This window comes from Tachypleus tridentatus, chromosome 7 (genome assembly GCF_004210375.1).
Source record: "Tachypleus tridentatus isolate NWPU-2018 chromosome 7, ASM421037v1, whole genome shotgun sequence".
Classification (NCBI taxonomy): domain Eukaryota; kingdom Metazoa; phylum Arthropoda; class Merostomata; order Xiphosura; family Limulidae; genus Tachypleus; species Tachypleus tridentatus.
In genome coordinates, this window is record NC_134831.1 from 182,090,479 (window position 1) to 182,107,591 (window position 17,113).

Sequence of the window (17,113 nt, forward strand, 5' to 3'; positions counted from 1 at the left end):
TTTAAGATAAATTCAGTTTTGGTACAGGAATTGTTTGACAGTCACACACCTGTAAGTTAACACTACTAAACCTTGTACCACCTACAGGTATTGCTTTACAGTCATACACCATTAAGTTAACACTACTAAACCTTGTACCACCTTCTTTCTTTCTAAAACTACACAGTTAAAGTTAGAGAGTGTACGAAAAATCCTCTGGAAAAAAACCCGATTCGAACCTAATTCTACACACACTGGTTATTTTTCTATTACGAATAACATCTGAAGCTATCCAGCGATGTTATCGAATCCGCAATTTAACCCCTAAAACAATAGAAGTTTTGCTTTGGTAAAATTGTCCTTAAATAAACACTTTGAAAAGACAACGTCCATCACACAGACTGATACTAAAGCTACAGAAAAGACTGCGTTAATCCACTATAATTAAATAGACTGAATTTAAAGCTACAGTAATAAATTAGTTTAATCACCATTGCATATAAATATCATAACAATTATTTAAACAATTCAATCAGAACTGTACTTAAAACTAAAGCAACAACTACATCAGTAGTACAATTACTTAAACCCAATTTATTTGTTTGTTTTTTAAGTTTGCGCAAAACTACACAAGGGCTATCTACGCTAGCCGTCCCTAATTTAGCAGTGTAAGACTAGAGGGAAGGCAGCTAGTCATCACCACCCATCGCCAACTCTTGGGCTACTCTTTAACAAACGAATAGTGGGATTGACCGTCACATTATAACAACCCCACAGCAGAAAGGGCGAGTATGTTTGGTGTGACTGGGATTCGAACCCCCAACCCTCGGATTACGAGTCGAGTGCCTTAACCACCTGGCCATGCTCTAAAAAACATAATTTAGAAAATAGGTTATTTATAACGAAACTCTGAATGTGTAAGATAACGATCCTACTGTTTGCGATTCCTCATCTCTATTGGGACACACTGTCACTCTCCTTCAGGAAATGTTATCAGGCACCGCACGATCACTCAGGCTCAAGTTCAGATGTCTGAGGATTAAAATGGGAAAACTAAGATATTCGGATACGCGTTTCAAATATTTTATAATTATATCTTACAACTATACTGTGTGTTTAAAACGTATACATTTTTAAAGTTTTATTCGTTACATAATATACACCTGAGGTCGCTTTTTTTAGTTATTAGTGTTGGCAAGACATGCGAAATGGTGTCATTACTGCAATGGCATTAGAAATATCGAAAGTTAATAAACTATAGATGTTTGTTTTTAACTACATCCTCGTCCTACCTAACGTACTCGCTTTTCAGCCCCACGGGCGTTATAAAATGACGGTAAATCCCACTATTCATTACTAAAAGAATAGTCCAAGAGGTGGCGGTGAGTGGTGATGACTAGCTGCCTTTCCTCTATTCTTTAACTGTTAAACTAAGGACGGCTAGCGCAGATAGCCCTCGGATAGCTTGTGCAAAATTCAAAATAAAGTGTATTTCCTTTATTTAAACTGGGTTCACGAGAACAGAATTGTGTTTTGAATAACCTGAAGGTGATGTCACATCTCTGGTAGATTATGACAGGCCTCGAGCACCGTATAAACATTTAGTTTCGTTTTGAGCTTTCCTACTGGATTATAAATATTTTATTGCGAGTTACAGATTTTACAATAAGTAAGATTATTTTTCATAACAGGTACGGCGTTTTGGTGACTGGTACGATGGTCATCACGAACACAAGTTTTTACGTTAAAGAGAGTTTTTGCATTTAAAAATATTTAGCTCTAGATCACTGAGTAAAAACAAACTTTATTTATAGATACACTGACAACTGTTTTGAATTCGCAACTGTACTTGAAGTTTTATCAACGGTTATGTTACGTGAACTACACTGACAATCTTTAAAGCTGGCACTATATGGATTATTGTCCAATGAATCGTGCTTACAAAATGTAAGTTTATTTTGCACACCTATCTATCACGTTAAGAGAAAAGAAGAAAGAAAATTACCTGAAATCTAATGCTGCAGCACCTGTAAGGCGTTCAACACAGTAACTCTTATATATAATACACTTCAATACAGACGTTTTAGCTGGTGTTTACAACGCTTTAATGCTGTAAAAACTTAACATATAAAACAACAAAAGTTTTACGTATTACTTTGAACTAAAATTTCATTTGATACCAAGATTAAAATGTTTATTTAAAAAGAAACTTGGTAGGGCGAATGACTGTTTTAATAAATACGATATTATACACGTAGAGAACAATGATTAGAATAACATTATCAACTGAAGGATATTAAACCTTGTACCATAACTTATTACTACGACATTTTCCCTTAGGGTTAAATATATTAAAAGTGCCAAACAACGATGGAAACTCTTAACGTAACACAACCGTGTGATACGGTGTCAGAAGGTTATATGAAATATTCAAAATCGTATATAAATCTTCTAGTCTCTCCAGTTACAAACTTCATATTAAATAGTTAACTTCCAGATACCGAACACAATAACTAATTTTTATCCTCGCTTATAAAAACTGCAAATATATAGATGTATCGACCGTGTGAGATCCTGCCAACCTTAGCATCTCCTTCTTTATTTTCATCAGAACCATTGGAGTCGCTGCTTGGAGAGATGCCTCTTTTGATTTTGACTTTCTTTTTCCGGGGTCTGCCTTTCAGATTAGGTGCTTCAGAAATAAGAGAAATTCATGGACTTACTAGAAACACTTCCGAAACAAAAGTATTCAAGTATACGACGTTAAAAGCTGAACCAAATAGTATTGTGTAAATAACAAGAACTTGGTTACTGCTTTTACGAAAGGAAAAAAATATATACTACTATAATATACGTGACAAAAATAATAATAAATACAATTTAAATGTGTATCATAATTAATAAAACATATCATTCTACATTAATGTTATTATCCTAAAAATATTTTTCCGATTATGAAATACATTTCGAAGAAGTTTCTCATTACTTATACACATTTATCAGATTTTTCTGAATTATAGCATTAGCACTAATTTTATGCGTAAAAGATCCACCTACTGTAAACAGGAACTGGTTATCGATTAATTTCCTTTAACTTGTGTTTACATTTGCGGTTGTTCGGTTCTTATTGGTGTTTCAGAAGATTTCCGTGTCATCACTTTTGTGTGGAAAAAAAAAAATCAAGTAATGCAGAAATTATGCAACGGCAAGAAAATAGAAGATTGTGCAGCCGTTTTGGCAGAGTTTTTAAACAGTCCTCTCAAATAAATGTGTAAACGGAATGCAAACTATTACAACTTTCTATATAATTTATTTATTTTTTCTAATTGCGTATTTACAAGTTCGTCCCATAGGCGTCTCGTTACTATTGTATTGTTAGGATAGGAGTTTTTTTTTTCAATATAATAACTATCGTTTGTTGGAAATAGGCATGAAATTTTCTTAAAGAAAATTCTAAATTTACATAAAATATAGCTCAATTATTTAGAATAGGGAAAGTTTTATTAGAAGTGTATGAATTACTATTTTAGCGCTTGGATTTTGTTAATTACGGAACTTAAATCAAAAGTAATACTTAGGATATCGTTTATTTTCGTTGAGATGAATTATGTAACAGAACTGGTCCTAAGCCTAGTTCGAAACGTGATTGATTTGACTTTATATTGAGATATAGTAAGTTCTTTTTGTTGTTGTTTTTCTATACAAATCTGCCAAAAAAGCAGCGAATGAAATAATTTTAATCTTAAACGTTTCCAATTTAATGAAGCGTAAAAATATCAAGTCGAATATAATTAAATAAAATGCTTATTTAAGTTACTTTAATTTCTTTAGAATTTAATAATTACTGTAGTATATTGAATTGAAATGTGGTGGTTTTTAAGCAAAGAAAAACTGAGCTACAAGTAATGCAGTTTTTGTTTTCTTTATTAGAAACAAACAAATGGAAAATTCAACCTAATTTTATTCCTAATATGTCTCCAAGTTGTAATTTTCTCAACCATTAAGAAAAAACAAAATTTAGATCGCGATTTACTGTTCAACAATAATTTTGTTTGATCTAAATAACTTTTTAATTCCTTAAGTATGTGAATTTAGTGCGTTATGTTGATTATCTGTTTGTTTCCAATAAATTATGGACTGATTTTCGAATCGTCTATTAACCATAAAGTAACCTAGTTGAAACTGTGTACAAAATAACTTTGTTCTAGGAGTGGGAAAATGCCTACAGGCTTGACAGGTCACACAGGAGTTGAAGGCATTTTGAAAATTTGAATAATTTGTACAGGAAATGGAGAGAACAAAAACAACAAAGGGTCATAAATTTACAGAGGTCATGGGGCTGTTTGAAAGAAATATTGGAATATGTAATCACGTAAGTTACAGGGTGTTACGAAAGGAGTTGAAACGAAAATTTAAGAGGCATTAACGAAAATAAAACAAATGCTATAGGTTGATATGGGCATTACAGCCGCCAAGCCATTGTTTAAGATATTGATAAATAAGCCACAAATAAAATGGACGCGAAGCTTGATTATGTACAGATAAGACAGTTTACATTTATTTAAAACCTTTTGAAGCAGTGACAGTACCTCAGATGTGGATGGGAAGGATGCCACAGAACAAAACAAAAATAAATGAAGTATCTACAAAGAAAGGAAGCATTAATATTAAAAAGCAGCGTAACCAGAGCCAATGAAAATACTTAGGTTTCAAGCTATATCTAACAATTATGTGTACACATGTAAAGGAAACAAAAAACAACAAAACACCAATGAGGACACGACTTTTTTTTTTTTTAATAGATAGATGCAACCATTTTGTTAATATGGATTGTTCTTCAAAATGTTGTGGAAAATTATTAATTTTTGTTCAAACTTAGCTTTGTATTGAACCAAACAAGTACGAAACAGATGTCACTGAAACTACAGTTAACATTTCTTTTCCCAAATAAAATTTCCTTCATTTCTATACATAAACAAAGCACCTGTTTCGGCTGTATACCAAACATAGAAATAAAATTAATGCATTATTTAAAATAAAATAATTATTCTTCATTAAGTTATATATATGTAGGTATGTGTGTTTTCTTATAGCAAAGTCACACTGGGCTATCTGCCGAGTCCACCGAGGGGAATCGAACCCCTGATTTTAGCGTTGGGAGTCCGAATGCTTACCGCTGTACTAGCGAGGGGCTGGTTCATTCAGTTATAAAACGCAAGTTGGAGTTTATTACTACTACTTTTTATTAATTCAAATAAAATAACGACATATAACCCCAGCATTTATCTTTAGTGGCTCAATATTTCGCTTTCATAGCTGTCGGTGTTATTTCATTTCCATGAATAGAAATGCAAAATAGAGTATTGCTACTTACCTAAATGATCGCAGTTGGAATCGTTGTTAGCAAGAGCATCGTGATCAAACGTGTCTCGGCAGAAAAGGACTTTTGTTTTCCGATTAGGCAAGGTGACGCCTCCCAAGGCCACCACTAGTGCGTTTTTAAGCCACTTGTCACTTAGGCCGTTCAGTCGTGTCAAAATCGCACGATAGCGACAGTAGCGAGCGTAAGAAAGGACCAAAATTGACGATTCTTTGTCACTGTTAACGCCACCTGCACAAAATATACAAGTATTTTGCGATAAATTATAATTCATAAATACACAAATTACCGTTAGGAAAGATAATAGCCACATACCTTTGAAAAAGGTACAAGACAACAGTTATTACCAACGTCACTTTGGCTTATTATTTCGATACAATTCACTCTTAAAAAGGTAAAAATCTTATTATACAATTACCTATGCAGAAAGATATGGTTAATAAATAGTTAATACCTAAATGTATTCCTCGAGTAAAGTTAAAAGTGCATCCAAATAGCCCCCTCTCCCCCAAATTCCTTTTAAAGCAGTATGCCTAACTTTAAAAAGTTACAAAAAACATCCTTCGAAATTTTACGAAACGAAGTATTTATGACGTAAAAACATGTAATATACAAAGCAAACGATAAATTAAACGTGATGAAACGTTAATTACGTGCATTTAAATATTAGGAGACTAAAATGAACTCTGATTAAATGTTAAATATTTTTGCCCAGGTGTCAGATAGCTTTAGTGTAAATCTTGGATCTTTATGGTTAATTGTTACACTTTTTTTTTTAATAAATGGTATGGCCAATGTTAACCGACTGTGGTTAAATCATAAATATTACTATAATTAAAAGTGTTAAACAGCATCTTAAAATTTATCTATTGTCATGTGGTTTAAAGCCAATGTTTCAGAAATACTGATATGGAAAGGAGTAAGTATTACCATTTCACATTTACTACGTGTGTGCTATATAAATTACAACATCTTATGAAATTATCACCGGTTTAATTACTTGTAAGGTAATTACTGAAAGTTATAACCATTTATTATCAACTGTTACAGGAGGCAAAACAAATCTGGACGAAACTACAGAGAAACTAAATACATAAATTTATATGTATTAGCTTGATTAAACGCATTCCCCAATGCCCATCAACAAAGTCGCCAGTGTGATAAAGGTACGCATTCGAGTAATTGATTTGAAATGATTATAAGGCGGTACACGCTACGACATAGATCACGTGACTGGGCTAGTATACGAATTCCGAAACAAGCACTTATAATTTGCTTAAAACGGAACTTCTACGTAAAAGTCCCCCGTCTAGTGGCATATATACAAAACTATTATGTACACGATCTACGAACGATGTTTAACGAAGCTGTTTTTCAGAACAACCAACCACTAAAATGAGCAATGTCTCAGTCTCTGAACAATTTAAGATAAGTTAGATAGCGATCAACACACAACGTATCAACAAATCTGCTCTTTAAGAAACGTTTTTTTCTGATAGTTATTTTTATGAAATGAATTCAGAGGTTTACTCTGCCATCAATTTTTTACACTTGAAACAAATCTCTATAATAAGTACGGTCCAAATAGCTTAAGGGCCCAGCCTATTGTTTGGCGTATCGGACTGTGGCTCCGTGGTTACTGCCCCCAGATCATCGGGCTCCGCTCTTTGAGGTCGTAGGTGCTTTATAAGAACGATGGTCAAATATCGTTATGTACACCATCAGCAATTTCGACTTGTAAGCCTTTCTTTCACGTCATATCACATAGGGCAATACCTAGCATTATTGGCGTCAGCGAGTGAAAGTAGGTTTTCTCGGGGTCCCTCAAATCAAAATCTTGGCAGAGGATCTACAAATCCCCCGCTGCCATGAATGACCCTTAGTACCACACATCGGCGTTTCCGCCACTGGTTGCTTGCTCACTAATTTAACTGAATCACGCATCAATAATGTTGTGCGTGTTTGTTTGTTTGTTTTTTATCATTATTTTCTTTATTCTTTATGAGTAGGGCGAAGGGGATGAAAACGTCGAAGCACCCCCGGTTACATCTGCTCCGGCTTGGAGTCAGGTAATTTTAAACCGAAATACCTGCCACGTTCTCTACTGTGCTCATTATTCGATTAGAGTAGGTGGATTATGTTGACCACCCGCCTTCCCTTTAAGTCTCTGTCGCTTCACAGTTAGGGATGGACAGCGCAGCTAGCCCTCGAATAGACTGCGCGAAACCCAACAAATGGCTTGATAGAGCAAGTGATAGAATAACGACGAATTGCGTTCTTACACACCACAGTTATTCCCAATATTACGTTAGTACTTATCAATATTAATTTCGTTGAATGACTATATCAAGGCACTTCTCGTACGATATCAACTAAAAACTGCAATGCCTTTCTTTGGTCATTACCAAGAATTAGTCTAAAAGCATCAAGTGAGGTGACTAGTTATTCTTTTAGAATTCTAAAAACAGTGTTCCAAACCAGATGATAAAGGTTGCTTCTGTAACCATTAAGCTAGTAAAACAATAAAGAACCATAAAGACAGTAAGCAAACTACACCCAGTATATAAAAAAGCACTCCACAGTCAATAAAAATTGCATACAAATCTTAAAAACCGATTAAATTAATCTACGAGACCTTTTGTGTGGTCAAATAAATCAATCTAAAGGGATTCACCTTCTAATTACAATTTTTGACTTCTCTGTCAACTCCTTACAGATTTTGAGATCTACGAGTTAAAAGTTTATACTTGAAAACTCAATGCTTCTACGAGCCACTAGGCCGCGGCTAACAAATAAAGTGTTAAAAACAAAGGTGGAAATGGGTATTATCGATATCTGAGAAAATCGAGCATTGGAAATCAGATAGCGAATCGAGTAAAAAAAAAAAACATAAAAAAGAATTTAGTTAGCAACATTTCAACTACTTTGGACATCAGGTTACAGGAACTTTAATAGTTTTATTTTTACGGTGCTGTTACGTCAAAAAACTTATTAAATTTGTGTGTGTGTGTGTGTGTGTGTGTGTGTGTGTGTGTGTGTGTTTTACTTTTATATATATACATACATACACTCATTACCTACAACAATTGTTATGGCGTGAACGCTTTTTCTAAGCTGTGAAAGCACCACTAAATAAAATACGATATTACTAGCAGCCATATCATTTTTAACAAGGAAATTTTTATTCAATCCATTATGATTTGACGAGAAGACTGTACAACAGTATTTAAATATCCGACATATCTTTTGTTAAAAACGTGTTTCGCTCAATATTGAACTCGTCGAGCCGGAAGAAAATAAACACGGTCGTGATTGAAACATTATTTCTGTATACTAATTGTTACAACAATTCTTGTAGGTTTTTATATACATTGTTTCACTTTTAGAATCGTATATCATGAGATTTGTGTCAAGAATGCCACGTAGTCCCTCCTCGAGCCCCCTCGCTTCTTTTTGCGATTTCTTGTGAAATATGTAAACTGACCCACTTTAATTTGTAAACCCATATATCCGTTATCAGGATTTTATGTTACGGTTATAAAAATAAAGATCATTTTAAATTTAGAACTTTATTACCACAATATATGTTATAAAACTGCAGGTTACCTCACAGAAGTTTCTTGATGTAGAAAACATGTATAATATATAAACAGATACCAATGTGAAAGAAACACAGAGTACTTTATATACACAAGTATACTATCAATCCGACACAAGTGATTAAGATATGAACCTCAATGATGCAATTATTCCAAATGACTCGCTCAAACAGTTTTATGTCATCCCCGCTAGATAACTTTTTAGTTTTTTGAGAAAATCAACCTACACAGCGGCATTACCAATGGCTCATAGGTTTGGAAGACAAATTATCAAAGGACCAATTTAACATTAGATTCTAAACAAATGCTTACCGAATATTCGTTTCCACTCACCCACCCACGCACACATTTACGAGGAGTTAATATATTTGAATAGTGATTTACATTTTCTTGCACATAAACCAAAGGCTTTAAGTACCTTATCAGGCTTAAACCCATTACGCTAAAGCTTGAGTATTATTACAAGTCCAGTACTGTGTATGAAATAAATTACATTCTTTGTTTATTTACTCAATAGTAGGCGTTGCATAGTTTAGATCTCTATGTTAAATAGAGTGCGGAGGAGTTCACAATAGAAAATTATAATGAAAACACCCATAACGTACAGGGTGGAGAGAAAGAGTGGTGTGAACGAGGCGTTTACAGCGAAACATTTAAGTTTTAAAAAGGAGGGCATGATAAGCGCCAATTTGAAGTTTTTATTTCTTCCCTTCCTTCACTCACAAGTTCAACCGATCAGTTCTTCTTATTTGAAATTAAACTACCATCATACACGGATAATTAAACTGTCAACATTACCTTGTAGTTTTAAAGCAAAGCTTTGTAAAAAGTGTCAAATCAGTAGCCAGCCACGAAGACCCGATCGCACGAGGTCTCTGGGGACTACTTACGGACCCCAGTAGAATTCAGAGAAGACCATGTGTAAGAATGGAGTTGGAGGATTATACTGAATCAAGGGGTTAAGATAAAAAATAATCATGTACTACCAAAATAAAACAATATCTTAGAGATAACCGTCACACGAAGAAATTCATAGTAACATTGTTAAAATTTTCCGATTTTTATTAAAGTAAAAAAATAGGCCTAAGAACATTCAAAATTATGTCAAGTTTAACTATTAATTCAAGCAGTTTTAGTTGCAAACAAGGCTTGTTTTATTCGTGTTTTTGCAACATAAAGGTTATTACTGACATTTTCAAAGCAATTTCTAATATTTCCTTATTTCAGTTCTAAGAGTGTTCTGAGTGAAGGATGTAGAACCGAAATTTGACGCGACAAAAAATCCTTTTAAAGTTCATTGCACAATTTTATAAGTATTTTTATCGAGACTACACGAAGATGCTGTCAAAGCCAAGTCACCCTTAACGTCACAGACTATTGATAAGGCAACTAACTAATAGCGATCGCTACCAACACTGGTGCTGCACTTGCTAACCGAATAGTTAGCTAGTTATTCTTATAGCTCAACAATGAACGCAAAGTACAGAGCGCAATTTTACAGTAAGGTGACAGTTCAGGCGCGCTGACCACTAGGTCATGCTGATCCGAAATTAAAGTATCCATATATGTATGCGTGTACACTGTGTGTAAATACAAATGTCTTAAGATGTGAAAATCTTAACAGTGCTACACTCTGTGGAGTAACAAGTGTTCATTTGGAAGATCTTCACTGAACAGGTAAATACATCAGTGGTGCACCCAAGGCCGTGTCTAGCCAATGTCTGAGCGGGCTACGATAAATTCTCGACCTATAAACAAAATGAAGAGGGAAACAAACCGATAGAATTGTAGGGTAGTACGTAGTTGAGTATATGATGTAATCATACTGGCGAGATCAAAGTAACGAACGAGGTTAGTCGTTTGCAAAACAACATGGTTTTGACGCAATAATGCGCAAAACCAGAAGACAGATTTCTTTGATCACTAACTTAAGCAGGTTCTGCGTATATACTTACGAACGGACCAGACCCAAGTGCTGTATACAATATCAGGAGACTTTAAAGGTTCACCACATTAACGTATTGAGAAAAGTGTATCATAATCGTTTTTTAATCAGCTCTGTAACTTAGATGCTTCCAATCGTAATTACACATTATAAACACACTGGCTAAACGGTTAGGTGAGAAACCTTTTACATAAAGTTCTGGTATGACCGTTCTTAATGTTGACCAGAGAGGGAGGGCGCTAGTATCGGCGGAACACATCACTACAAGGGTTGACATCAAATCACAATTAAATATCACTCCTATATTACACCACACCAGTTAAACAACATAGCAACTCGAACCTCAGACTTTAGGATAAGCAGCTAGCAAAGTTGGATGGTTCTACAATCTAAGTTAATGAAAATCGTGCTAGAAGATGATACTAAAATTTCATAAGACATTAGAATAGAAATACGTCATGCGTTGTCTGCAATAATCACAGCAGTAGAATCAGAAACGCTACGTGCAACATAATAATAAAGTTTTAAAACAAAAATGTAAATTATAATTCATGTTAACACTTACTATTATTTATTTAAAACAAAAGAAAAAGTTATTTTTTTCTTAGCACAGAAGGTCACTTGTTCGTAACCATGAATCGTTTGTGGTCTTCCCACAAAATAAGACGACAAAAAACAGAAACCTAAACTTAAAACCTGGTGGTGCTCTAGTCTTTAAACCGGTGTAATAATACTTCCGACAGACATTTGAAATTTGTAATGCTGTTATAACAACATGACAGTCACACAGTGTAAGTTCAGTTTGACTGTTTACGTCAGTTAGACAATAAAAGGTTTATAAAAAAAAAGCCTTATTCGTGATTCTTTACAGAAATAAACTGTGTGGGGATGTGGTCTAATGAACCATTTGTAGTTTTAGCTACTTTTCTCCGACTTTTAAAAAACGTATACAAAAATAACTTTTTCAATTAAATCACTTTATCATTTACAATTTTAAGACCATGGACAAAACTCTCCATTTCCTGATTTTAGATTAATTCCCTTGTTTGTATTTACATTATTAAAATGTGAAGTGGGGAATACAGAGCAGCTTCTAAGACTATGACTCACGTGTTTTTTAAACCAAGGGGCGTAACTGTGGTTTTAACACTCCTACGAAAAGTGGGGCCTAATAAGCCCCAGAGCAACTCGAAAGGTTATTAATATTAGGCTAATAAATTTGTATTTAAATGAAATTGCCATTGTATTCGATTTCATTTCATTAAATAAAATTGCAATTTCATTTAAATACAAAATTATTAGCCTTATATTAATAACCTTTCAAGTTGCTCTGGGACCTATTAGGCCCCACTTTTCGTAGGAGTGTTAAACAGGGAGACTACAGAGAGAGCAACTGTTACCGGTGGGTTTATTCATTTACTTATTTCGTGTTATTTTTACAATACGTTCGAATATATAGGTACTAATTAACTGATACTAACTTCTGAGCAAAGCAAGTTACATAATTAGATCATAAATAAAAATCAAATACCACAATGAGTATTCTTAATTAAGTGTACTATTTTTCCGTTGTTACTTCTAAAGATCAGAACACACAGTTTCACCAGTCCAATAACCTCACTCTAATCGACATTTTTTACCGTAATTCCAAAAGCATCTCACGCAGTTCTGCCAGCTTATGAGATTTGGGCTAGTTCTAAACCCGTATATTAAGCTAACGATGCAAAATGCTATTTATAATACATATATAACAACAACAAAATGATAAAAACAGACGCACTACACACAAAAAACATTCTAGCCACACTAACCAATAAAGATCTCGATCTCTTCCATACTCCCGTTAGCAGAAGCAGGAACATTGTCACTTGTTCTCACTGAGTGTGAAACTGAAGCAGCTTTTGCCTCTTTTCAGAGGGAGTCCAAGCAATCTTTATACCAATTCATCACGAGAACGTTACGGCTGTCTGTTAAACCAACAATGGAAATCCACTCCATCTGCGTTGTCGCTGTTTCGTTCATGAAGCGCCACTCTTTACAAATCAAAATTTCACTGTCAATTTAAGAAAAGTGGTGAACTTTAGCTACAATAGCGACATCTGTCCAAAGGTTTGCTTTACTATTAGTGTATGTAGTTATCCGTGAAAGCCAACGGATACTGTGGAGCTTATATTGCTTAAGTGTTAGAGAGTAAGTAGAACTCATGGTATAAACCCTATGGTAAGGGTACTTGCCATTCTTTAGGAATTCGTATTTTCAGTTCGAATGACACCTTAATAAGCACATAAGAAATCCCTAGAGTCCAGCTATAGCCATCCCTGGTTTTGAACTACTCACCAAAGGGAAGCCAATTAGCCAACAGCACTCGCTGCCACAATAACCTTATTCGATATATTCATACAGAATAACGGGGATTAACTGTTACTCTTATAACACGCTCATAGCTGAAAGTGCGAAGCGCCTTCAGCGTCATCACGTTTTAAGCTGTGGATCTTTTGGTCTTAATGTCCTATCCTTATTAAGGGACAGGGTAAAAGTATATTTAAAATGAACACCTTAAAAAAGTTCTTCCAAACCACCAGCCTCTCTTCTGTCTACTACATTAGATGTTAAAATGCAACGAAAAAATACTTGTATATTATTTACTATTAATAACGACGTTCGTATTACAAATCACGTGGATTTAAGTTTCCAAAAATAAAAGTAACTTTTTCTTTCAACAAAATGTAGCGACCTCCCAACAGAATTTTAATTAGACAGGTTTTATTCAGCATACAGGCACTCCTTAAAATCAGTGGCTGCGCCTATCCTTCGGCTTCTGGGAAAGATGAATTTAAACAAAAAATTTGTGTTCCCCCCGTCCATGTGCTATAGTTAATAAACGTCAACAATTGAATATTAAGATCAGTTCGTTGCGTCATTTTATTTTTACTATAACGTAAAACCAAATTATTAAGGAGCAAAACTTCATTGAAATTTAAATGTAATTTAGTCCTAACATTGGGCAACAAAAGCGAGTTGCAACAACAGGTAAACTTGCACCAAATTCCCCGACGGTTTGAGCATCCATTAACGTCTTACGTCATCATTCGCGATCCTTGTTGTTTTTTTCGGTCTAAGAAACATAATTGTATTTCATAAATGTAGAACAGCAAACTGAAGTGAGCGCCAGCAAAGAGTAAAGTGATAATACTAAAATGTTAGGCTTAATAAATAAAATTTGAACGAGTTTTAAAAATTAAAAAAGGAACTAAGCCGCTAAAAAAGAAGCATTCCTACGGTTCAGTACTTGGAACGAACAAATTATCTTGGTTTGAGAGTAGATATCTGAAAACAAAGCAATCAATACTTCTGACAAAAAGTTAGGGCAAACTAACAATAAAGAAATTCATTGTTCCCAAGAATACAGTTATGAAACGACAGTAATTGGTACTAATGATATTATTATGAACTGATAGCAATATTTAACTTGAAAACATGGATCGATGACCATTTTGTTTGAGAATATGGGTATGAAACGGTAATCACTGGCTGAAAGAGTAAGGTTAAGTAACGATAATCATCGGTACCGGGGATATCGACTGATAGTCATCGGTTCTGAGAGTACGTAGCGACGATCATTAGTTCTGAGAAAATGGAACAATAGTCATTGATTCAGATAGTATGAATATACATGTTCATCCGCCTTTACAATAAAACATTTATTAACTCTTAGAATACGATCATAAAACACTGGTACTTTAGGTACCTAGAGCACTAAATTTAGCCTCCTTTTAACCATACCAAAGTTTGTACTGGTACTTTAGGTACCTAGAGCACTAAATTTAGCCTCCTTTTAACCATACCAAAGTTTGTACTGGTACTTTAGGTACCTAGAGCACTAAATTTAGCCTCCTTTTAACCATACCAAAGTTTGTACTGGTACTTTAGGTACCTAGAGCACTAAATTTAGCCTCCTTCTAACCATACCAAAGTTTGTTTTTTTGCAGAGATTATACATTTCGCTTTCAAATTTCTTCTTTCCAAGAAACGACAATGGACCCAAACGAAAAGCAGCGCTTCTTCCAATTGAATTACTTCTAGCAATCTCTCTCACTTATAAACACAAACGCCTCCCAGTGGCGTAGCGGCACGTCCATCGACTCACACCACTATAAACCGGATTTCGATACCCGAGGCGGGCAGGGCATAGATAGCCCATTAAATAGTTTAGTGCTTAATTTCAAACAAACAGTGGTTCAGAAATTAGACACGACTTCGACATAAAGACCCAGAGATGAGAATTCTTAGACTGTAAAACAAACGACTTTCTGGAAACAGTTTATCACATAAAAGATCCTTCCCTCTTCCCAGAGTTGAGGTCTTTGTAACCCTAAAAATATGGGTTCGCTACCCGAGATGGGAGCTGTACAGATAGCCCATTATGCAAATCTGCACTTAAACACAAACAAGTTATATACACATCACCACCTCTACCTTTCACTATCCGCCTTTTACATGAAGATTATTCAAGCTAACTAGTACGCGTACGTTGTTTTCAGCCGGTAACAGCTTTTTGTGTCTTTGTTGAAACGATTCCTGTAGGTTCAGAACCAGAGAAATCGAGTTCCTTTTGTTAGCAGCCTTAACGTCGTACTATAATTTTATTCAACTTTTAATAAGCCTATCAGCTTTTTATCATCATTTCGTTACAAAACTAAAAATGAAACAATCGGTTAATACACAGTGAGAGAAACAGAGTCGGCAAAAGAAAGTTGTGAAACAAGCAGTGAAAATTGCTCACTCAATCGATCGGAAAATCTTTGACTGCTGTGATAGGTCGTTTTGTTTTTTGTTGAAACAAGCAGTGAAAATTGGTCACTCAATCGATCGGAAAATCTTTGACTGCTGTGATAGGTCGTTTTGTTTTGTAATACGCGTCTCTCTTTTTAAGTGTTAGCGAAATGATATGCTCAAGAATGGGTAAAGGCGTAATCATCGAATGAAAGATAGGAAGAGCACAACAAAAGAACCCTATTATAGATAATTATAAGCTACAGTAACTCGAGTCTTTCAGGCTACTCGTTTCAATAAGGGACCACATTAAATGTGTATATTACAGGTTATTCCGATGTCGATTCGAAACCTTGTAAATACACGTTAACATTTCAAGATATCGCTTTATTACTTCTCGTGTAAAATTATCTAACAAAGTTGGTTAAACGGGGATTCAGTTTTCGCTGCTTGCATACTTACTAGAAATGTAAGAAGCAAAAATATGTAATTAGAACATACAGTTCACTCGGGAGGTAAACGGTAGGTAGTTACGGATGGATTTTTATTGTTTTTTGCTTTCTAAAAGATAATTCGATTTTATATGATACATATTCATTTGTCTAACCGTTAGAGTTCAAGATTTCTCATATTTATGTTCGTTGATTTCTTGTGTAGCGAAAGATTTCACCGGGCTATTACGGATGGCGGAATCGTCCTTTACGTAGTAAATACAGTCAGACGTGTGTATGTATACATCGTTTCTTTCAGAGTTCCATTAATTTAATTTGTTCCTCTTCTTGAAGAAGTTTTCCATTTGTATAAAAGCGCAAAAAAAACAACAACAACTTTAAATCAGTAAATATCCCAAAACAGAAGGGCTTTAAAATATTAAAACCCGAGGTTCGATTCCCACAAACGTGATTTAGTTTTGCACTTAAGAAGAAACAAATATTTCAAAATATTAATCCACGAACTACAAATTCTATTCACTTTTTTTCACAGTGTCAAAATTAGCATGTGATAATAACAACACAAAGGTAAAGAAACTTTATTTTCACTTTTTCTATAAAATATAAACGTAAGCGAGTTTTTTTTTTTTTTTTTATATCGTACATTTCTGATAATTCAAATTATAGGGGCCCACTTTGTCTTTTTTTTTTTTTTTAACTCTTCGCACTTTACAAGTAAAGTATCCGTTACCTCGGTAATATTTCACAAGGGAATGACATAGACATGTGGGAAAAAAGAAAAGAAAAACCGGTAATCGATCCTGTCTTATAGCGCAGCAAGGATAAAATGTATCTGATGGAATGCTTTCTGATTTTTATTCGCTGTTTGGATTTTCTTTATACGATTCAGATATTCGAAGGATTTACCAACTTTTACTGTGAACAGCATGGTAAAAGTTTTGTTTTTTAGTAATCAGTTGGGAAGTCAACTAATCCTTAGGCTTTT

General features: G+C 34.4%; 1 protein-coding gene across 3 annotated transcripts in view; it reads right to left on the reverse strand.

Moving 5' to 3' along the window:
- The window catches only part of LOC143257401 (uncharacterized), an 86,186-nt gene that overhangs the window by 18,323 nt on the left and 50,750 nt on the right, over window positions 1-17,113 (reverse strand). For all 3 annotated transcript variants that reach the window (XM_076515994.1, XM_076515995.1, XM_076515996.1), the window contains 2 exons: window positions 5,354-5,590; window positions 2,562-2,671 (listed from right to left, as the gene is read on the reverse strand). In XM_076515994.1, the coding sequence (XP_076372109.1) occupies window positions 2,562-2,671; window positions 5,354-5,590 (347 nt within the window). The remainder of the gene's footprint in view (window positions 1-2,561; window positions 2,672-5,353; window positions 5,591-17,113) is intronic.